The sequence below is a fragment of the Rhinoraja longicauda genome, chromosome 41 (assembly GCF_053455715.1).
Source record: "Rhinoraja longicauda isolate Sanriku21f chromosome 41, sRhiLon1.1, whole genome shotgun sequence".
Classification (NCBI taxonomy): domain Eukaryota; kingdom Metazoa; phylum Chordata; class Chondrichthyes; order Rajiformes; family Arhynchobatidae; genus Rhinoraja; species Rhinoraja longicauda.
Window position 1 is genome coordinate 2,735,577 of NC_135993.1, and position 22,391 is coordinate 2,757,967.

The window sequence follows — 22,391 nt, forward strand, 5'->3', positions numbered from 1 at the left end:
ATGGTCAGCCATGATCACAATGAATGGCGGTGTTGACTCGAAGGGCCAAATGGTCTCCTCCTGCACCTATTTTCTATGCAGCACAACAGAATATGTAAATATAGTACACTGTAAACAATGTGATAAATGAGAGAGAAAAAAAAGTTCAGTGTGTATATGTACACAAGTACACACATTGATAAATAAGAAATTAAACTGCAGCTGCTGGTTTAAATCAAAGGTAGACACAAAATCAAAGTCAAAGTCAACTTTATTGTCAATTTCCAGTTAGTTTACACAGACAGAAAATCGAAATACCGTTTCCCACAATCCCGAGGAATAAAGTGCATTAAATTAAGTTAAAATTAAAAAGGCACAGCAAACAACAATCAATATAAAATATAGTCACTTCAATGAAAAAAAGATGAAGATGAATATATTACAATAAAAAAATAATGAACAGTAGTGCAAAGCCTGTCCATAGCAGCGTTAAAAAAAAGTGTCTGGTGCTGGATGTGCGTGTGTGTGGGGTGTTAAAGTCCAGGTCCAATGGGGGCAGGGGAGAGAGGAGGGAGGGAGGGAGAGGAGAGAGTTCAGCATCCTGACAGCCTGGTGGAAAAAACTGTTCTTTAGTCGGGTGGTGCTCGACCTCAGGCTGCGAAACCTTCTCCCTGAAGGCAGGAGGGTGAAGAGGCTGTTGGAGGGGTGGGAGGGGTCACCCACAATGCTCAATGCTTTGCGGGTGAGGCGGGTGGTGTAAAGGACCAGGAGTGTTGGGAGTGAGGCGCCAGTGATCCTCTCAGCAGTGTTCACTATGCACTGCAGGGTCTTGCGGCTGGAGGCTGTGCAGCTTCCGAACCACACAGTGATGCAGCTGCTGAGGATGCTCTCAATGGCGCCTCGGTAAAAAATGTACATGATGGGTGTGGGGGCTCCCGCTCTCTTCAGTTTGCGGAGGAAGTAGAGGCGCTGCTGGGCTTTCTTGGCGATGGACGTTGCTGAAGTTATTCAAAATGCGTATAAAATTATTAAGGGGTTGGACACGTTAGAGGCAGGAAACATGTTCCCAATGTTGGGGGAGTCCAGAACCAGGGGCCACAGTTTAAGAATAAGGGGTAGGCCATTTAGAACAAGTCAGAGAGTTGTGAATCTGTGGAATTCTCTGCCTCAGAGGGCAGTGGCCAATTCTCTGAATACATTCAAGAGAGAGCTAGATAGAGCTCTTAAGGATAGCGGAGTCAGGGGGTATGGGGAGAAGGCAGGAACGGGGTACTGATTGAGAATGATCAGCCATGATCACATTGAATGGCGGTGCTGGCTCGAAGGGCCGAATGGCCTTCTCCTGCACCTATTTTCTATTGTCTATTGTCTAAGTAACTCAGCGAGTCAGGCAGCATCTCTGGAGAGAAGGAATGGGCGATGTTTCAGGTCGAGATGACTGTCTGCTTTGATCTGTCGCTTTTACACTATATCCTTCCACATATCTCTGTGTCTCCCTCTCCCCTGACTCAGTCTGAAGAAGGGTCTCGGCCCGATACATCATCCATTCCTCTCCAGAGATGCTGCCTGTCCTGCATTTGCTACCCTATGGATGCTATGACTTTGCAATACAAAATTTGCCATTCCCAGCTGGTCAACAAAAGAATGACTTTTTAGACGAGCTAGAAAGAGTTAATTAAGGTGCAGAAAAAACGGTTGAGAGGAAGGTGTGCCTTTTAACATAAAGCAAATAAAGGGAAGCATTTTGTTCACCATAAAACCTTGTCTCACATTTCCTAGTTCTGATGCAAGGTCGATGACCTGGAACTAACTCCCTGTCTTGCAGAGAAGATGCTGCTCATTTTGCTTTTACTTCACATCTTGCAGTGCTTTTTAATATACTGCAAGGTATTATTGAACCAGGTGTTAAACAAATTTTGATACAGACTCACCTATCAATAGAAAAGAATTGAGTCATATCCAGAAGACTTGATTTGAAGTCATGAGTTTGATTCCACGATGAGTGGAGAAATTAAATTAAGTTTAAGTACTTTCGGAATAAAGACCTGGCGATAATGACAATGCAAATGTCAGGTTGTTCTGAAACTAGCCAGATTAGGCGATGTAGTTCAGGGAGGGATATCTGCAATCCATGCCCAGTTAGGCAATCTAGAATCGTTCTCGGCCAATGTGATTAACTCTTAATAAACTCTTCTGTCCTGGAACAGTCAGGGATGAGCAATCACTTGAATTGATAAATTAAAACAAAAGTTAAATCTTAAGGGTGGCACAGTGGTGCAGCTGGTAGAGCTTCACAGTGTGTGAGAGACCTGGGTTTGATCCTGATCTCTGCAGAGTTTACACCCTCTCTGACAGCATGAGTTTCCCCCCGGGTGTTCCGGTTTCATCCCCCTATCCCCAAGACACGTGGGTTTGTAGATTAATTGGCCTCTGTAAAATTGCTCTTAATGTGGATGAGAAAGTTGGATAGCATAGAACCTGCATAGCATAGAACCTGCATGAATGGGTGTGAATGGTCGTGTGGACTCAATCAGCCGGGTGGGTTGTGTCCATGCTGTTTCTCTAAGCTTAATAGTCTAGTTCGAAAGAAAGGCAATCTAGTTTCGGGACATCAATTAACGGTCAGCAAATTATGTTAAAATGGAGCACGTTTCCAAAGGTAAAAGCGGAAGCAAGTTTCAAAATGGAATTTAAGAGTCAGCTATACAACACGGACAGCCCTTTCGGCCCACGTTGTCAGTGTCGGCCAAGTTGGCATACTGGATTGGCTTGGGCAGTCGTAAGTTGCTTGGACAAGCATATTTCACTTGGGCAGCTTACATCCCAGTGAATATAGACTTCTCTAACTTCAAGTAAACTTTGCTTTCCCTCTCTTTCCATCCCTCGCCCTCCCCAATTCTCCAACCAGTCTAACTATCTCCAATTACATTTATCTCTGTTTGCTTTGTTGACACCTTCTCCTAGCTAACAATGATCTATTCTACATTTTCCTTGATCCCCATTGCTTTTGATGTCTCATTTTCACACACTTTACCCTTCCTTATCTCTGTGTCTCCCTGTCCCCTGAATCTGAAGAAAGGTCTCGACCCGAATGGGTCACCCGTTCCTTCTATCCAGAGATGCTGCCTGTCCCGCTGGGTTACTCCAGCATTTTGTGTCTATCTTCGGACTGGCATACTGTCCCATTTGGCTCATAGCCTTCTAAATCCTTCCTATCCATCACTGTTCATTTTTTAAAAGTTATTCAGACTTTTGAAAGTTGAAGATCAAATTGAATTGGATAGATATCTAAAATTTGAATGGAATAAATACAATTCTGAAGACCATTTGGCCCATCTTTCCTTGATCAGATCATGGAGGGGGAGGAGGTATTGGGGTAGGGGACTCCAACCAGATTGGCTTGGCTCCGCCCCCCCCTCCTTCCTGACAGGCAATAATTCTGCATTTTCTTGTATAGCCTTTGTAGTATTCAAAGTTCATTGTGATCGGTGAAGTGTTGCCATACTTGTGGGAATACAATCTCTCCTTCTCATACTCAGTGCCCTTTCATCGTCTTAACCCCTGATAGCCTGATCAAATATTCAAACCAACACTCGTTCTGTTGATACACGAGTAAAGTCATAGTCGTACAACAAGGTAACAGGCCCTCTCAAGCTTACCTGTCCAGATGTCTTTTTAAATGTTATTGTACCTGTCTCACACACTTCCTCCGGCAGTGTGTTCCATATATCCACCACACTCTTTGTGGGAAAAGTTGCCCCTCTGGTTCCTATTAAACCTTCCTCCCCCTCACCTTAATTAAATGGCCTCCAGCTCTTGATTTCCCCAACCCCTGGAAAAAGTCTGCATTCACCCCAGTAAAATACACAGTGCTGATTCTGGAAATACAAAATCCTTTTTTTTTTTCAGATCCCATTCTGTTCTTTAATTTTGTGCATAAGCATTTTGTGGCATTGCCTGTGAATGGACATTTTTCTTCTCTGCTCCTTTACATTTGCTTGGTGGTTGGGGGGTAGGAAGGGAGGACTAAGCCAATAATAAAATTTAAAGGTTTTTGCCCTTCCTGATTTTGACTGTGTCCACTGTGAATGTGACCTTTACGACACTGCAAAATCAAAAAGTGAACACATATTATGGTCCATCATGGAAAACTATTCTCTTTTGGCATTATATATATATGTGTTAAACTATGAATCTTCTTCCTGCCCTCGGTCCTCTTTTCCCTGGTCTCTGACTCCAACTAAGAACTAATACTAAAGAATAGAAAAGAACATGGGTAACTCAGCCCCACAAACGTATTCATTGAGATTATGACTAGACTCTGACCCGTTTGGTTTCTCCAATATTGTCAGATACTGTTGGTTAGAATTATTCATCTCCGATTCATCAGTTGACACAGGATTATTTGTGATTTCTATACCTAAAATCCTATGTGTGGAAATGTTTCCTAACTTTTCTCTTCCTTAGCTTTATTCTAAGTTTTGGGTTGTGGTTCCTCGAAAGGTACGATTTAATATCTTTATAAACTTTTTAATTAAATCTTTTTTGGGACTGAGATAGGGAAATGAAGTTAAGAATCATTCCTGAATGTTGAAATGTGTTCTGAAGTCATAGTCATGGAGAGATGTAGCACAGAAACTGGCTGTTTGGCTCGCTGAGACCGTGTTGATCATCATTGGTTCAATTTAATTAAAAACAAGGTGCTGGAGGAACTGGGCAGGTCAGGTAGCATCTCTGGAGGGAAAGGACCGATGACCTTTCGGGTCAGGGCGGGTTCTTTCAGTCTGAAGAAGTCAACCTGAGATGTCATCTATCCAATCCCTCCATGGATGCTGCCTGACCTGTCGAGTTCCACCAGCACTTCTTTTTTTTTGTTCAAGACTCTTGCATCTGCATTTGCTTGTGTGTTCTCATTTCATCAAACTCCACATCACCTTTGCTCCTCCCCTTCCATATTTACCATTCTCCGATGCACTTTTATAATTTATAGCGATCAATTATCCTTCCGTCTCGTGTCTTTGGGATGCGGGAAGAAACCCACGCAGAAACCAGTCACAAAGAGAGCGTACAAACTTCGCACAGGCAGTACCCAAGGTCAGAGACAACCCCGGAAGGCAATGTGAGATAGCAGCACCATTGGCTGCGCCACTTTGCTGCCCATAAATTTGATTGTCCTACTCTAGCAATTCATTTATTAGTTACTTCTTGATATTTAAAATTTAGTAGAGATGAGCAATTTGTTCCCATGAAATTAAGAAATGCCTATTAAGTCATTGTAATAGATATTTTGGCTTAAATACAGTTTTATCTTTGCAAAATTTGCAGATAAGCAGTGCCATATAAGCTGCTAAAGAATTAAACTTGTACTGGCACACTTTAATATTGCACAAATATATTTGAAGTAATTTGTCACCACTGATTAATTCAGCCAGCTCCAGTGCTAAGGATAGGAATAATGACCAAAAACACTTTAAAAGATGCTTTTATCTATCTTGTTTCTGTATAAAATGTAAGAAAAATTACAATATGAAATCGAACTAATATAATAATGAATTGGAACGCCTTCAATAACGTCATCCATTATTCCCATCACTGTCGCCAGACATGGCATCATTACCACTTCAGCCTGTGTTATGTAACTCAATGATGCTTTCTCCAGATGTAGCTGATGTGAGAAGGTGCAGAATTTATGGAGCAGGGTATTTTTCAAAGAGCGGGCAAGCAAAGATTTCCTATGTCCATTTCTGAAATGTTCTGTGCAAATTTTTAATCTACAATTGTTGATATACTTCAGTGAAATTATATTAGTAGAGGGTGTGTGTCTGTCTGGGCCATGATTTTTCCACTCGTTGCAAATTACTTTTGAGTGGAGAAAGCAGATTTTTCATCTGCATCGAGGTTGCACAGCAGGGGTTAGATGCAGTGTTAAAGTGTGCATCTTCCTTCTCCGCTAGTGTGCACTGCAATTAACCCAAGTGGCACATCTGCACGGTACAGATGTGCAGTTTCTCAGCCAGCTGTAGTGCCTGATTTTGACTGCCAATTCGGGCTGTAGCCCAGTGGTTTGGGACTGACCAAACTCGTTATGTAACGGACTGCCTGCAAACAGTGAGGAAATAGTGAGGTGCATTTGGTCTAGGTTTCAAGCTGTGTGTGTGGCAATGAATCCACAAATGGCTTTTTCTTTTAAAGTAGGACTGCCAAAAATATTATTTTAAGATAAACATTATTCTGATTTGCTCTTCTCCCTAGAGTTATCAGTGAGAAAATTGACTTTTGTTAAACTGTAAAGCCAGGATGGATCACCAGGGGTCATAATGCAGCACACAAGTTTAAAAAGGACAAAAGATAAAAGCAGTGGCTCAGCGACGAGAGGTTTTGGTGTTTAGCTGGGGACAAAGATGGGGAAAGTTTTTCAGTGAAGTTACAGGCTTGGGGCTGAAGGGTCTTGACCCAAAACGTCACCCATTCCTTTTCTCCAGAGATGCTGCCTGTCCCGCTGAGTTACTCCACTATTTTGTGTCTATCTCTGGAGACTGAATGACACCCTGCCCTTGGACAGCAGGTAGGAGTTAATGTGTGTGGGATGATACATTTATAGGTTTGGAGATTCAGGAAAGGAGTGTCAAAAATAGTTCTGGAAGCACTGAAGGAGAGAGAGTGAACGAAGCTGAAAAGAGTGGGAGGGATTGACTCTCAAGATGACACACAGTTTCCTATTTCAGAAAAGTGAAAGGAAAATGGATATCTCAACTATTCTCCAAGGGCAAAGTGAACTCTTAATAGCTCAGATGAGACTTTTACTTTGTCAGTCCAAGCTTGAATTTAGATTTAGCTGGCAATGAGTTTATCTGTCATCTTGATGGATTTTTGCTCGCAGCACTAGGACTACTTGGTGTAATGCAGTTAGGTACCTGAGCACTTCCTGACTCATTCAACTTCAGTTTTGTATAAGACGTCTGGTATGAGGGACTTGATACAGCTGTTGGCAATGTGGGACAGTGTATGTGGTATGTCAAACATTACACTGCCAAAATGTTGAAAATAACCCAATATTACAGACTAGTATAAACTGCTTTTCGTTGCTCCTGTTTGTAGCAATAGGCACTCATTAACCATTCCACCCATGAGGTTGAGCAAATTGCTTTGATTTATATTTTGAAACTTTTCATCTAATTGAAATTTAATTCTGTTTTATTTAATAAAAGCCCAACGTTTATATGCAGCTCAGTTCAGGAGGGAACGCAAAGTGCTGGAGTAATTCAACGGGTTAGGCAGCGTCTCTGGAGAAAAATGGATAGGTGATGTTTCAGGTCCAAGATCTGAAGCGTTACCCATCCATGTTCTCCACAGACGCTGCCTGACCCGCTGAGTTACTCCGGCACTTTGTCCTTTTACACTTCAGGAGATTTGGATACCCCAAAGAATATTTTAGCAGCAAAATGCTATTTGGAAGTGCAGTCACTAGAGGAAATATGACAGCCACTTTGCAAGCAGCAGAGCCTCAAAATCTATTCCTATGATGTTGAATATCTGATTAAATATTAGAGCACAAAGGATCATTCCTTCCCTATTGAAATAGTGCTACAAGATTACTTGTATTCAACTGTATGCCTGTCTATCATTTGTCTCATTCGCCGGTAGCTCTACTGTGCAGCTTGTAGGGGTGAATAGGGGTGGCACCTTTTGTGTTGTCTCTTGTGGGACATGCACTAACAAGCAACTGTCTCAGGAACCAAAGTGATAACTGCCGCACCATAACTGACACAATACAGAAAGATCTTTGCTAAATGTCTTTGTTTTATGAAAGATAGTACCTAACATTTAAATAATATTTTGCCCTTACGATTGTTTGACTGGAATTTTACAACAGAAGTGTTGATTCTAACTGGTGGTAATGGTAATGGTAGTGATAGTGGTAATGGTTGCACAATAACCATCCATTATCTCCCCCCACCTCCCCCTATTCCCACTCCATCAAAAAAATGATCCCTCTCCAACTTCATGGACTGTCGTCAGTCAGTACTAGACCGAAGGTAGTTGAGGCCAGTTCATTTGCTATATTTAAGAGGGAGTTAGATGTGGCCCTTGTGGCTAAAGGGATCAGGGGGTATGGAGAGAAGGCAGGTACGGGATACTGAGTTGGATGATCAGCCATGATTATATGGAATGGCGGTGCAGGCTCGAAGGGCCGAATGGCCTACTCCTGCACCTATTTTCTATGTTTTAATTAAGGGGCTTCAGATAACATGGTAAGATAGATGACATCATAAAACATAAGAACCTGAATTTGTTAAATGCCATCAAACTCTTAAAATTAAATTACTTTTTTAAAGAACTGTCCAGTCTCCAGTATTTCTGGATAAAGTGTGCCGCTCTCCCCCCTTTAAATCATCTTGCTTGAAATTGTTGTCAGCTGTGCAGCTTTAATCCTTTGTCAATCTGCAGCGCTGTTGCTGCCAATGGATGTTGCACGATTTCCAGAGTGGTGCAATCAGGCCTGATGTAAAAGTAAATTGATGTGCATTTGAATTTTGTCTTCATTTAATCTCTCCCGTGAAAGCTATACAGTTGCCAATTTTGTTTGTCCCTACATCAGTGAAAGATTATTCTGCATGAAATGAAGGTGAAGTTAGATGGGCCTCTCATCTAAAAGTGGAGCACTCAATAATTTGAGACTGTCAAATGAGTATTGAGTAACGCTCAAACAATTAACTGGACATATAGTTTTCCCTACCAGCTTTTTACCCGTATGGGGCAGCTAATATGCTAGTGACACAGTATCTGATGCTTATTGATGGGTTCATGGCTGTGGATTTATTCAATTTTGGATCATATCTACTTGCTGGCAAATAAATTCTAGGGCGATAGCCAATGTATCATGGATCGTTATTAGACAGTGTTGCTGTTTGACGCATTTATTGATCTGCAGAGAGGGAAGAGCAAATGAAAGCAAATAACAGTGACGCAAAAGTTTTTCAGATGATGCGTTGCTAGTGATTTATCCACGTTATCGTTCTTGCATCTGTTTGACATGTAGCAACTGGTGTTTCTCAATCATAGGGCACAGCTTAAAATATCCACCTTGGATATTATCTCCTTTTGTAAGGGTGAGAATGCTCCTGGTGTATGATGTTTGCTGATAAGTGTAGATGGGAACTTTATATGTTTGGACCAAGTTAACTGAAGCAGTGATTGGGAGAGAGATGGTTTCCATTAGCAGGCGGGTGCTTCATAATTTCTAGGTGCAGAAATAGGCCAATCGGCCCATTAAGTCTATTCCGCCATTTAATCGTGGCTGATCTATTGTTCCTTCTCCTGCCTTCGCTCCATAACTCCTGACACCACAGGACAGACATACAAGAGGTACCAGTGAGATGTTTCTTTTAAGTTGGAGACAGAAGGAACTGCAGATGGTGGAATGCACAACACAAAGTGCTGGAGGAACTCAGCGGATCAGGCAGTATCTGTGATGGGAATGGGATAAACGTTGTTTTGGGTCGGGATCCTTCAGACTGATTGTAGTGGGGGGGGAGAAAGCTGGAAAAGAGAAGTGGGGGAAGGACAAATCCTGGCAAGTGAAGGGTGGATGCAGGTGAGGAGGGTTAGAGTGGCAAATGGAAAATGCATGTGCTCTAGTAACAAGTCTAGGTCAGAGCATGGTCGAAGCGTAGCAGGAATCAGAGGGTAGTAGTGAGAGGGTCTTGGAACCTGAGAGAGTGCAGATTTAATAATTTCTTCCAAAAAAGGTAATTGGATGTTTGTAAATGCATGCAGGGTTATGGAGAAAGAACATGGGATTAATTGGATAGCACTTTCAAAGACCTTACTTTAACATTCTCTGATAGTTTTACTGGGATTTGATTGAGTGGATGCCATATGAGAATTTCAGAAGTACAAATTGAATACATTGGAAATAAAAGCGTAAATTGTTTCCCATCATTTGTAGTACTGTTTCATGCTGAGAAGGAATAAAATGCACTGGGAAATTTTCCATGGTATTCCCCGTTGATAAATGTAAAGGATTGACAGGTCTATCAGTTCACGAGTTGGAGGTGGGTGGGGGATAGTCAGGAAACATCAAAGTAATTTCCCCAAATCCATTCAAAGTTTGAAGGAAATTAAAGATGACAAACTATAGAACTTCTCCAAATAAAATACATTTTCTGTAAGAATGAGGTGTGCTGTAAACAAATAATGGCATAAGATCAATCTCGGTCACTTGCGGTGGTGTTTAATTGACAAGGGAATTGGTCAGTCGCCCTTGTTCTGGCTAGGAATAGCATAGTGATCTAAATGCAGCTTTTCATTTAGTATACGTGATGGCATGAGTATGATGAATGACAAAAAAATTGCCCCAGAGTCTCCTTGAGAACAGATCTTGTAGCTATATTGTGACAGTCAGTACAACCAGATTTATTGAGAAAGAATCATATGGTATGGGGGAATTACTAATCCTTTTCTATAACAGAAAACGTGTCGACCACAAGATTATTTAAAAAATATTGTACATCTACTGAAACCCTTGGTACTGCTGTGCCATGGCAATGTAATCAGACTCTAACAAATGAAAAACTGCATTTATATTGTATGCTGAACTGTGTTGTAGAGACCTCTATTGGCACAGGGCCGAGCCAGATGTGAAAATGGACACCTGCTTGTTTAAAAGTCCCTGATCAAAGGAATGCTTTTCATATTCTATGTCATTGTATTTTAGTTTTCCATCCCTCTTTTTTATAGCACTGGCGCCAAAGAGGTGCTGTTATAAATTAATCCTGTAAGATTTTATGATTAAACCAGAGTACATAGCTCCTCATCTGCAAGGTTGGGTGAAGCCAGTTCTTTGCTGTTGCTTTTATCTCTCTTGTTAAATGGTAACAAAGGCATTTCAGACTTGTCTGGAACGCCTGACTTTTCTTGTTTGAAAGATTAGAGCTGGTGGCGTCTGAATGGCTTCAGTGGCGCAGGTACTGTCTCCGAATAGCTTACAGATCCTGTCTGTTGGTCGGGAACTACCTGGGCTTGAATGCTGTGCTGCTGAGCTCTGCACCCAGTGTGTGATGAGTTACTACACAACGTCTTTTGAATGCACATTTTACCCAGAGTAGAGGAATCAAGAACCAAGAGGACATGGGTTTAAGGTGAGACGGGAAAGATTTAATAGGCAACTATTCCTCACAGAGAATGATGCGTACATGGAACCAGCTGCTGGAGGCAGGCACTATAATAACATTTAAAAGACATTTAGACAAATATGTGGATAGGAAAGATTTAGAGGGATAATGGGCCAAACGTGGGCAGGTGGGACTAGTGTAGATGGGGCATCTTGGTGGGTATTTACAAGTTGGGCTGAAGAGCCGTTTTCTGTACTGAATAACTGACTAGTTGGACGGTGTGGATAATGGGACGATCGAGAAGGCCATCCAGGCTTGCTTCTCATGTCTGTTATCCTGTGTTTTAAATTTCTCCACCCTTGGTCATACATAAGTTGTCTAGCTATTCTAGTAAGCCTCAGCCATGAAGTCTATAACTGATGCAAGGTTTCCGGGGAACACCAGCTAGGGGATTATAAACCAGAATACGCTGCCTGTGTGGGGAGATGAGAAAATTGAGGGAAAAGTCAAATCTTTGATGGACAACATGATTCAATCAAGGAACAGATTCTGTATTCTGCTCCCTTTAATTTTGTGAATAATTACAGTTCTGCTTGTTACATAATGAGAGGCAGACTAATTCAGTAATTCCCTCTGCTCTTTCCCACCATCTCCACCTTCTCAAGGACAAGATTTTTTTTAAATTTCTGTACGATAAAATGTATGTATTTGATTGTTAAAATCTAGCATTTAAATCGCTGAGTAGCAAAATTAGTGGGAATGGTAGATGAGGACGAGTTGCTTATAGACGGGAAAGTTTTGGATAGGAATCTAATGACAGTGGCTGTAAAGAAAAATAACTCGCCTTCAGTGTGTGTGTCCTGCAAGATCATTATTATGTTCCAAATCTCTCCTACATTCAATAATTTAATTTTGAAAGGTCTGTTATGTTGGGAATAGTGAGACCCTAAATATATAGCGCATGATCCCATAAAAGTAGGTGGTGACTTTGTTTTGCATTAACCTTTTGTGGTCTGATCCGATGATGGCAAATATGTCAAGCAGGGAACCAGTTCTTATTGGCAGTTTTATTTAATAGCACAAAATGTACCTATCTCCCTTGACTTTTTAAAAATAACAAAGTAAACTGTAGTCCTACCATGCACATCGAACATTTCTTCTTGCCTTGCCAGCAAAGGTCATCCATTGAATATTGGAATTTCTCAATGTTTGCATTTTGGGCCACGTGGTCACTAAAGAGTCTGAATAACTTGAGGGATAACCATTTTGAATGTGGAGAAAATTACTAAATTTTCAACTTTTTATTTTCCCCTCAGGAACTGTTTTTCACGCAGTGTAATGGTTGTCAGTCGACAGCTGAAGCTCCTTGCCTAGTGGAAGAAGTCAATCTTAAAGAGATTCTTGCCATGTGTGTTCCAAGAAAATGGGTGTTAATGCTTCTACCTACCCGTATCCATCATGTCAGACGGCTGGGGTGAAAACGCATTTGTCAAATGCAATCGGTGGTAAGAATTTTATTCTGTATCGTTGGATGAGATTAACCAGGATCCAATTTGTGCACTGTGGTTTCAAAATGATTTCTGAAACAGTGACTTCACGGAAGGTAGATTTTATGGTACCTTGGTTTCTTTGTCAAATAAGGATTGTTCTCTTCGGAGCAGAGTGCTTTTAACTGGAGAAACTGTTTCTATCGGTAGGTGGATTAGTAACTGGGGGACATGGGTTTAAGATTTCTGCCGGAGATCTAGTTGAGAAATAAAGTGCTTAAGCAGAATTTTTTTTCTGATTTGGGAGGTGCTGCCTCATTAATAAAAACACTGCAAGGGCCACATTGAGGTAGAGTGTAGATTAGATGGAGTTGATTGGAGGGTGGGGGTACATAATTAACAGCAAAGATATTTGAAATACTCTGAAATGCTTTATGTTTTCTATCTTTTGACTTGCTCAGGTAATGTATAAGTGTAGGTATTGCATATCATGGGGATTATTGACTGTGAGGATGAACAAGGAAGGATCCTCACCCGTATCACACATTTTTCTGGATATTAATTGCAATAGTCTCTCTATATTGGTTTCAAGATGACCTTCATTCATTTCATTTTTTTAATGTTGTGCAATCAAATACACAGCAGCCATTTTGCCAGATCAGTACCCTGCAGAGAGCAATAACGTTTTCAAACATATTATATTTGAAAAAAAATTGTGCGTGGTATTAATTCAAATTGATAACAAGACTTGATTCTTGTTAACCCGGTATTTTGGTTCACCATGCTATGCGAAGTTATCAAAGCAAAAAAACATTCTACTTGTCAGAATATTAGAGGGCTTAAATCCAGTTTGTTTTAAGTGATATCTTTCTGATCTTTTGATGTGACAGGCTGCAACTTGTGTACTGCGAGTGTGTGCATTGCTCTAAGTTTTGAAGTGTTTTATTTTCCTGTTTGGCTTTGTGGCTTGCGAGCTTGATTTATTAGTCTATAAAACATACCTTGCATGTGTGTTCTTTTTCTTTAAAAAGCCTTCTGGCATCATAGTAGCATGAGTTAATTCTTAGATCCGTTTCAAGTTTAGTTCAGACGGTTGGGAGGGGCCTGTCTGGTAGAATGGAGAATTAAAATTCCCAATCTTGTTCCTTTTAAAAGATCTTTATCCCTTTTAATTCTGTTCTAATCTTGAGCTTTGCTCGAGGAAGGCTGTAGGTTGGCTATTTTTCAAATTGTTTTCCCTTTTTGTCTTAAAGAACGCAAAGTATGGGTTTACTATAGAGAGAGGTTCTGCCAAAGAAAATTTATGCAATTTATACAATTGCTAAATTAGTGCTTAAATGATCGTTTGCCAGTCTGACCCCCCCCCCCCCCCCCCCCTCCACACACATACACACCTTCCTTGAATAAGGGATCTGGGCATTGACGTGGCACCAGGAACCCAAACGATTGATTGACTGCAAACTGAAAATGAGAGTTAATGTTATTGAGTGCTGAATATAGAAATTGCAGATGGAAGCTTTGAGCCCGTGCCAGAAACCTCAGCATGTCTTTGATTACAAATCTTAACAGAGCTGAGGGCTGTGCATGGCAGTGTGGGAGGAAGCAAAGTTAGGATTTCTTTTCTTTCCAACTCTTTCAAGGCTGGGGAAACTTTCAGAACTTTTGGAGGGATCTTTGTCTTTTTTTTTGGTGTTGCGAGCAGCACAATTTAGGCAGTGGAAACTTTGAATTGTGCAAAGCTTTGAGTTTTTTGCCCTTTGATTTTGCAATCCTCCCAAGTTGTAATTTTAAAAAAAAATTGCTGTCTTCTCCTTCCAATTTAAGATGTTTACTTGGTGCCTTTTCCCACATATACTTTGAACAAATCCAAATTATAATGGCACCTTGAGTTTTGGGGAATGGGGTGCCTTTTGGGAATTTTGTAATTGATAGATTACAATCTAAAATTCTGTTCTATTTATGCTGAGTTTTTTTAGTACGTCCAAATTGCTGTCACCCCACTATTGAAGAGTGGTCAACAAAGTCTGGGATTTTTCTATCTTTTTCCATACTTGAAACACTCCTTAAACTAACTTTTTCATAAGTTTATATTCTAGGAGCAGCATTCGGCCAAATGAGTCTACTCCGCCATTCAATCACGGCTGATCTGTCCTTCCCTCTCAACCCCATTCTCTTACCTTCGACCCCAAAACCTTTGACACCCTACCTAATCAAGAAATTTTGCTCACTAATGATAAAAATGCTCGAAGTCCCGTGGTGCATTTTGTCGTGTACACCAAATATCTTGTTTTTCCTCTCTCTTCCTTCCAGTCATATCCCACAAATAGGCAACATGAAGTAAGGGGCTGTCCTGCCACTGATTGGTCCCAAAGCAAATGGCAGCCAATTAATTACTTATGAACTGTGATGTCGTTGTTGTAAAATAGGACTATACAATAACAAAATAAAAACCTAGTTTTACCATGCCAGAATATTATTTCATAACTTCATTGGGTTAACAGATGGCGGAGTGGCATAGTGGCGCAGCAGGAGAATTACTGCCTTACAGTGCCAGAGACCCAGGTTCAATCCTGACCTTGGGTGCTGTCTCGACGGCGTTTGTACATTCTCCCTGTGACCTCGTGGGTTTTTTCCCGGTTTCCTCCCACATTCCAATGGTTTGAAGGTTAATTGGCTTTGGTAAAAATTGTAAATTGTCCCTTGTGTGTAGGATAGTGCTAGTGTATGGGTGATCGCTGGTCGGCATGTTCTCAGTGGGCAGAAGGGCCAGTTTCTCTGCTGTATCTCAGTTTTTCCAGTCACCAGATTTGTAATTGAAGCCACTTTGCCGATCGTTACAGGAATCTCTTTGGCACAATGCTGATCATCAGAAGGATATAAAGGTGATCAAGGTTAAATTACGTGAACTTGGCTTGTAATCTTGATCTGGGAATAATATGCAAACTGTGTGCATCAGCTGTGACCCTCCCACCTCTGGCATCGGTAGGTTTGTGCATTCAACTCCTGCAGCAGAGATCAATGCCAGGAATGTAAGAAGATAGGAGCAGGAGTAGTCCACTGAAGCCTGCCCTGCATTCAATATGATTCTGCCTGATCTGCCCCAGGCTTGTCTCCTCTTCTTCCCTATAGCCCACAATGCTCTGATCTTTCTACGTACCCTTTAGACTTCAGAGATACTGCGGGGAAACAGGCCCTTCAACCCACTGAGTCCAAACCGACCAGCGATCATCCTAGTTCACTAGCACTAGCCTACACACCAAGGATAATTTGCAATTTACAGTAGACAATTTACCTACAAGCTGCACGTCTTTGGAGTATTGGGAAATTGGAGCACCCGGAGAAAACTCACGCGGTCACAGGGAGAATGTACAAACTCTGTACATTCAGCACCCATTATTTATTCCCCAGCATTGGCCCGTTTTTATCTCTGATCACAAAACTCATTTAACTCTGACCATAAATAATCTAACCTGCGATTTACTTATTTCCCGGACAGAATCTCCTTCGCACCCACAGTTTGGATGTCAACTGGATGGGAAGTTCTGCATCTCTGGGCTGGGCCAGGACAAGCGCGAGAAGAAGAAGAGCTCTAACCTCGCCCTGCTGAAGAAGAAGCTGTTCAGGCGTCGCAAGTCGGCCAAGTCAGCGGACCATGCCAAGCACATGCGTGAGCTCCTGTGTGGGTGGGACGTGCGTGACGTGGGCCTGCTGGTGAAGCAGTATGAAGCAGCTTTGGCCGTGAAGGAGCTGGTGATCCAAGCGTGTGTGGCCAGGCCAGAGGCCAGCCGGTTAAATGAGGACCTGGCCAAGCTGTACCAGTTCAAGTACTGTACTGACGTGGACCTGATATTCCAAGGTACATGCTTCCCCGTCCACCGGGCCATATTGGCAGCGCGGTGCCCTTTTTTCAAAACCTTACTCTTGTCTAACCTGGACCGTGCCGAGTTGGTCATGGACATCAGCACTGTTGGCATAGACATGGCGATATTGTCCTCCCTTTTGCACTACTTGTACAGCGGAGAGTTCGGCGTGCGCGACTCCCAGATCAAGAACGTTGATGTCTTGGTCCGCCTCAGTGAGGAGTTTGGCATGCCCAATGCCCTTCACTTTGACATCTACAGCCTCCTGGAAAGCTGCTGCTACTACGACGCAGTCCTCAGTTTCACCTCCAGCCCCGAGGTGACTGACGGTTTTGAAGGGTGCCGCCTGGAGGGGGACTTCCGCTGCCACAAGGCCATTCTTTGCGCCCGCTCGCCCTTCTTCCGGAATCTCCTCCAGAAGCGGATTCGCAGCGGCGAGGAGACCACGGATCGGACCTTGCAGACCCCAGCGAGGATTGTTCTCAACGAAGCAATCATTCCAAAGAAATATGCAAAAGTCATTTTGCATTGCATGTATACAGACCTGGTGGACCTGGACTTGGTTCTGCCATTCAGCCCCTCTTCTGGGAGCCTGAGAGAAGTGCAAGACGAATCGGGGAAGGACAGCGAGACTCGATTGGAGAACGCAATGGAGCTCTTCCATATAGCACTCTTCATCGAATTTGAAATGCTGGCACAAGGTAAGGAGAAAGTGCTTGGAATGTGGGAGGGAGGAGGTGCGGGTGGGTGATTAAAAGAGAGAATTCTGCTTTTTAAAATGCTCTACTTATGCAAGTCTTTGAAGAGAGTCAAGTTGCAGAGGTTAATGCAGGGAACTACACAAAGACACCTGGAGCAGGTGACTCAGCAGGTCAGGCAACATCTCTGGAGAGAAGGAATGGGTGACGTTTCGGGTCGAGACCCTTCTTCAGACTGATGTCAGGGAAGGGGGTGGGACCGCCCCCTCCCCTGACATCAGTCTAAAGAAGGGTCTCGACCCGAGACGTCACCCATTCCTTCTCTCCAGAGATGCTGCCTGACCTGCTGAGTTACTCCAGCATTTTGTGTCTACCTGCTTGGAGAGTTTGATGAGGTGACGTGCTAGAGTGGAATCAAATGTGAGTGATTCTCATTGCACAGCGAGACCAGCAAAACTGGAAATCTTCTGCAGATCAGCAAAGGTCATGGGGTGGGTGATTTGACATTCAAAATCTTAAATTATTACAAATAGGAAAACGTGTTCCTGGTGCAGAAGTCTTGGTAACCAGAGAACACTGATTTGTGATGTTGCCAAAAGAATTTGTGGGGAAATCAATTGACGGAGAGCTTGTGATATAAAATACGTGCCAAAACAAGAGATTAAATGTAAATTTTCTAAAGAAAATTAAATAAAAGGTGGGGGTGGGGAGGAATTGCAAATTGCCGCAGAATGCTTGCAGGGATCCAAGAGCTCTTTCATTAGAACATAGAAGGTGGAGTAAGCCATTAGTGGAATGCTTTGCCATTCATTGAGGTCATGGCTGGTCTTACTTCAGTGTCCCATTACGGCGCCAGCCCTGCATACCTTATTCCCAGGGTGAAGCGAACTGGATGAACAGCACCTCGAATATTCTGTGTGGATCGTCTACGACACGACGATATTGAACATTTGAATTATCATCGCCCATCTGTCCCTTTCTCTGTCCTTCTGATCATCTCTGAACCCTCAACACACATCCTTGGGCAGCACGGGTTCGGTCCTGACTACGGTTGCTGCCTGTACGTTCTCCCTGTGACCACGTGGATTTTCTCCGGGCACTCTGGTTTCCTCCCACATTCCAAAGATGTACAGGTTTGTAGGTTAATTGGGGAAATTGTATAGTGTGTAGGATAGTGCTAGTGCAGGGGATTGCTGGTCGGGGCAGAGTCGGTGGGCTGAAGGGCTGGTTTCCGCGCTGTATCTAAAGTAAATTAAAATATCCTTCTTTCCAAACACCACTTCCCCACTGTTCTCGTTTCCCAACTCTGCCTCCCTTATTTGGTTGAATGCATCACCTTCCTTTCATATCAGATTCCATTAACTGTAGTCCTGCGTTCCCTCTATCTTGCCCAAGCCTCTTGTTGCTATTTCTCCTCTTCTCCCTCCTCATCTGACTCCTATTAGCCGATCAGCTCCCACCTCCTTCGTCTAGATCCACTTGTCTGTCTGAAACGTCATCTATCCATGATCTCCAGGGATGCTGTCTTGACCTGCTGAATTGCTCCAGCACTTTCTGTCCTTTTTCTACTCATCGCTTGTCAGTTCTTGCCTCCTCTCCACCCCCCCCCCCCTTTATGCAGGCTAGCTCGTTTCTACTGTAACTCCAGATGAAGGCTCCTGAACCAAAACATCGATTGTCCATTTCCCTTCGCAGATACCGCCTGACCTACTGGGTTCTCCCAGCAGCTTGGTTTGGTATTTTTTTGCACCTCAATGTCCACAAGTCCATTAGTCTTTTAATGTACTTGCCAACTCTGCCTTCGCAGTCTCATTAGTCCAACTTAGTGATATAGCATGGAAACAGATCTTTTGGCCCCGAGTCCACGCCGACCATCATCACCCGTTCACACTAGTTCCATGTTATCTAACTCTCTTGTTCACTCCCTACACATTAGGTGCAATTTTAGAGAACAATTAACCTACAAACCTAGTGAGTAGGGAGGCGCTGCTGATACTGGTTTATACTGAAGATAGACACAATGTGCTGGAGTAACTTAGCAGGTCAGACAGCATCTCGAGAAAAAAGATGGGTGACGTTGCAGGTCAAACCCATATGTCTTTGGGATGTGGGAGCAAACGAGCTTTGGGAGAAGGCCCATGTGGGAGAGCACGCAAACTCCACACAGACAGCATCTGAGGTCAGGATTGAACTCTGGTCTCTGGAGCGGTGAGGAAGCTGCTGTGCCATTGTGTCGCTGTGAAATAGGCAGAGAATTCCAAAGGTTCTCTACTGTCTGGGTGAAGAAACTTTCTTCAACCATGTTATGAGAGGTAAATACCTTGCAGTAGGATGCTGATATCCTAGAAGCCTTGGTGAGGGGAAATCATAATGCATTTGCCTTGTCTGGCATCAATGTATCTTTCTATGAATTCACCATTCTGGGTTGAAATGAAAATTGGGGATAATCAGTAAACAGTGGTATTTTTTGATTGAAAGAGGAAGGTACGTTTATTATGTGCTTTATGATGACATGGTAGTTGCCTTTCTCATTTTGTTCTCACTCGATGAAAAGAGCTGACGGATGATGGATAAAAGTGCCTACTTTACAAGTCCAGTCATGTGCAAAGGTTCACGCTGAATTGTGGGCTTGTGCGTGATTCTAATATTTTCTAAAAATCAATTTGTATTTTATTGTTCAATTACCTGTAATCGCTCCTGAATAGCATTTTAAACCTGACAGCTGATCATTTCACTGTTATACTTCATGGTAATGTATAGAAAATAACGCAGAGTTGTTAAGAGTTCACTCACTTGGCTGTTTATGCCCTAATGAAGTGGAAATTGCTGCCAAAATCATTATCTAGAGTCATAGAATCATACAGCACGGAAACAGACCCTTTGACTCGCCTCATCCACACCAACAAAGGAGCCCCATCTAATCTAGTCCTATTCGCACATATCCCTCTAAACCTTTTCTCTCTATGTACTTGTGCAGGAAAAAACTGCAGTTGCTGGTTAAAATCGAAGGTAGACACAAAATGCTGGAGTAACTCAGCGGGTCAGGCAGCATCTCGGGAGAGAAAGAATGGGTGACGCTTCAGGTCTGAAGAAGGGTCTCGACCCGAAACATCACCCATTCCCTCTCTCCCGAGATGCTGCCTGGTCCGCTGAGTTACTCCAGCATTTTGTGTCTGCCTATGTACTTGTCCAAGTATATTTTTAAATGCTGTTGAAGTACCTGCCTGAACTACCTCCCCAGGCAGCATGTTCCACATATCCACCACTCTGAGTGAAAATGTTGCCCCTCGGGCCCATATTAAATCTTATCTGCTGCAAATGTAATGTGGCCAGTTAGAGGAACATTCCTTCTTGGCTAGTGATTGCTATGGATTGCAATCCTAGTCTACCCCAACATTTTCCAAAAAGATGAGTGCAGAAGTGCATGCAGAGGAATACATTTATCAGAGCCTTGAATAAAATTCTATAAGAGTTGCCCATTGGGTGGTTATGGATGCCTTCTGTACTGGAAACCATTTGACAAACGATGACAGAGCTAAGAAACAACTGGGAAAGTCTGGGGAAAAAAGATACAAAATGCTGGAGTAACTCGGCAGGTCACGCTGTATCTCTGGAAAATATGGTTAGGTGACGTTTCTGGTCCACACCTTCAAACTGGAGAAGGGTCCCAACCCAAAACCTCACCTATCCATGTTCTCCAGCGATGCTGCTTGACCTACTGAGTTTCTGTAGCATTTTGTCTCCTATTGCCTGGCAAGTAATGTATGGATACAAGTAAGAGGGAAAATCATTGGCAAGACCATAACTTGTTTGGGAAACGCATAGTGGTTCTAGATGGAGGACATTAGGAGCTGTAATTAAAAAGATGGTTTGAGAATGATCTGTAATGGCGGTTGTTTTTTTTTTTGCCTCTGTTGTATTCATAAGTTCTAGGAGCAGAATTAGGTCATTCGGCCCATCAAGTCTACTACGACATTCAATCATGGTAGATCTATCTTTCCCTCTCAATCCCACTCTCCTGCCTTCTCCCTATAACCCCTGGCACCATTACTAATCAAGAATTTGGCCTTTGCAGCAGTCCATGGCAATGAATTCCACAGATTCAACACCTTCTGACTAAAGAAATTCCTCCTCATCTCCTTTCTAAAGGTTATTCTGAGGTTATGGCGTCTGACAATAAAAGACCTTGAAACCCTTTGATACCTTTGATCCTAGACTCTCCCACTAGCGGAAACATCCTCTCCACATCCACTCTACCCAGGCCTGTCACTATTCGGTAAGTTTCAATAAGCTCCCCCCTCATTCCTCATTCTAATTCACTTGTGATTTCCTTCACAGGCTGTGAAGACCTGATTGTTGAGAGCGCCACACTGGACTCCTTGGTTACTATCCTGAAGTGGAGTTCCCAACCATATGGATCCAAGTGGGTCCATCGGCAGATGCTGCATTTCCTCTGTGAGGAGTTCAGTAACGTCGTTGCTTCAGACATTCTCTTTGAGCTCAGTAAGGAGCACCTGATGGCAGCCGTCCAGTCGGACTACCTGCAGGTATTGGCCTCAGTCTGCAGTTAATAGTTTCCTGCTGGAGCTTCCAGTGTATTTCAGGAGGTTGTTAATAGAATTGATGGTCTTGAGCAGTTTTCTTAATATTGGTTCCCCCCCAGCCCCACAAATCACTCGATTTTTGTCCGTCCAAACTTGGACTGTCTCGTGGAAGAACTTGTGCATTGAGGTTAGATGTTTCCTCCACTCTTTGTGAACCATAAGTTTAGAAAAGCAAAGAACATACATATAAGAAATGTATAAGTACAGGAGGCCTTTTGGCCCACTGCTTCCGTGCTAGCTCTTTGAAAGTTTATTTCTCTTTTTTTCCCAAGTGTAACTCCAGTTTCCTTTGGAACTTACACTATCTTGTGTCTCAATGTCTTAATTACTATGTAATAAAAAGGAACTGCAGATGCTGGTTTATACCAAAGATGGAGACACAATGCTGGAGTAACTCGGCGGGTCAGGCAGCATCTCTGAAGAAAATGGATAGGTGATGTTTTGGGTCAGGACCTTTCTTCAAACTCAACCGGATCCAAAACGTCACTTATCCATTTTCACCAGAGATGCTGCCTAACCCGCTGAGTTACCACAGCACTGTTTCTATCTTTTGTGTTTTAATCATCACCTTTCGTGTTTGTCCACCAGCCACTTCTCTCCAGCTGGTTTCAGTAGTCACAAAGTAGTCGGCAGGATCTTGCGTTATGCA

At 42.7% G+C, this 22,391-nt stretch overlaps 1 protein-coding gene across 2 annotated transcripts in view; it reads left to right on the forward strand.

The window, feature by feature from the left end:
• The window catches only part of LOC144611850 (BTB/POZ domain-containing protein 7-like), a 61,532-nt gene that overhangs the window by 1,860 nt on the left and 37,281 nt on the right, over positions 1-22,391 (forward strand). For both annotated transcript variants that reach the window (XM_078431152.1, XM_078431153.1), the window contains exons 2-4: positions 12,410-12,598; positions 16,077-17,141; positions 21,477-21,685. In XM_078431152.1, coding sequence (XP_078287278.1) covers positions 12,517-12,598; positions 16,077-17,141; positions 21,477-21,685 — 1,356 coding nt within the window. In that variant the 5' untranslated portion in view covers positions 12,410-12,516. The remainder of the gene's footprint in view (positions 1-12,409; positions 12,599-16,076; positions 17,142-21,476; positions 21,686-22,391) is intronic.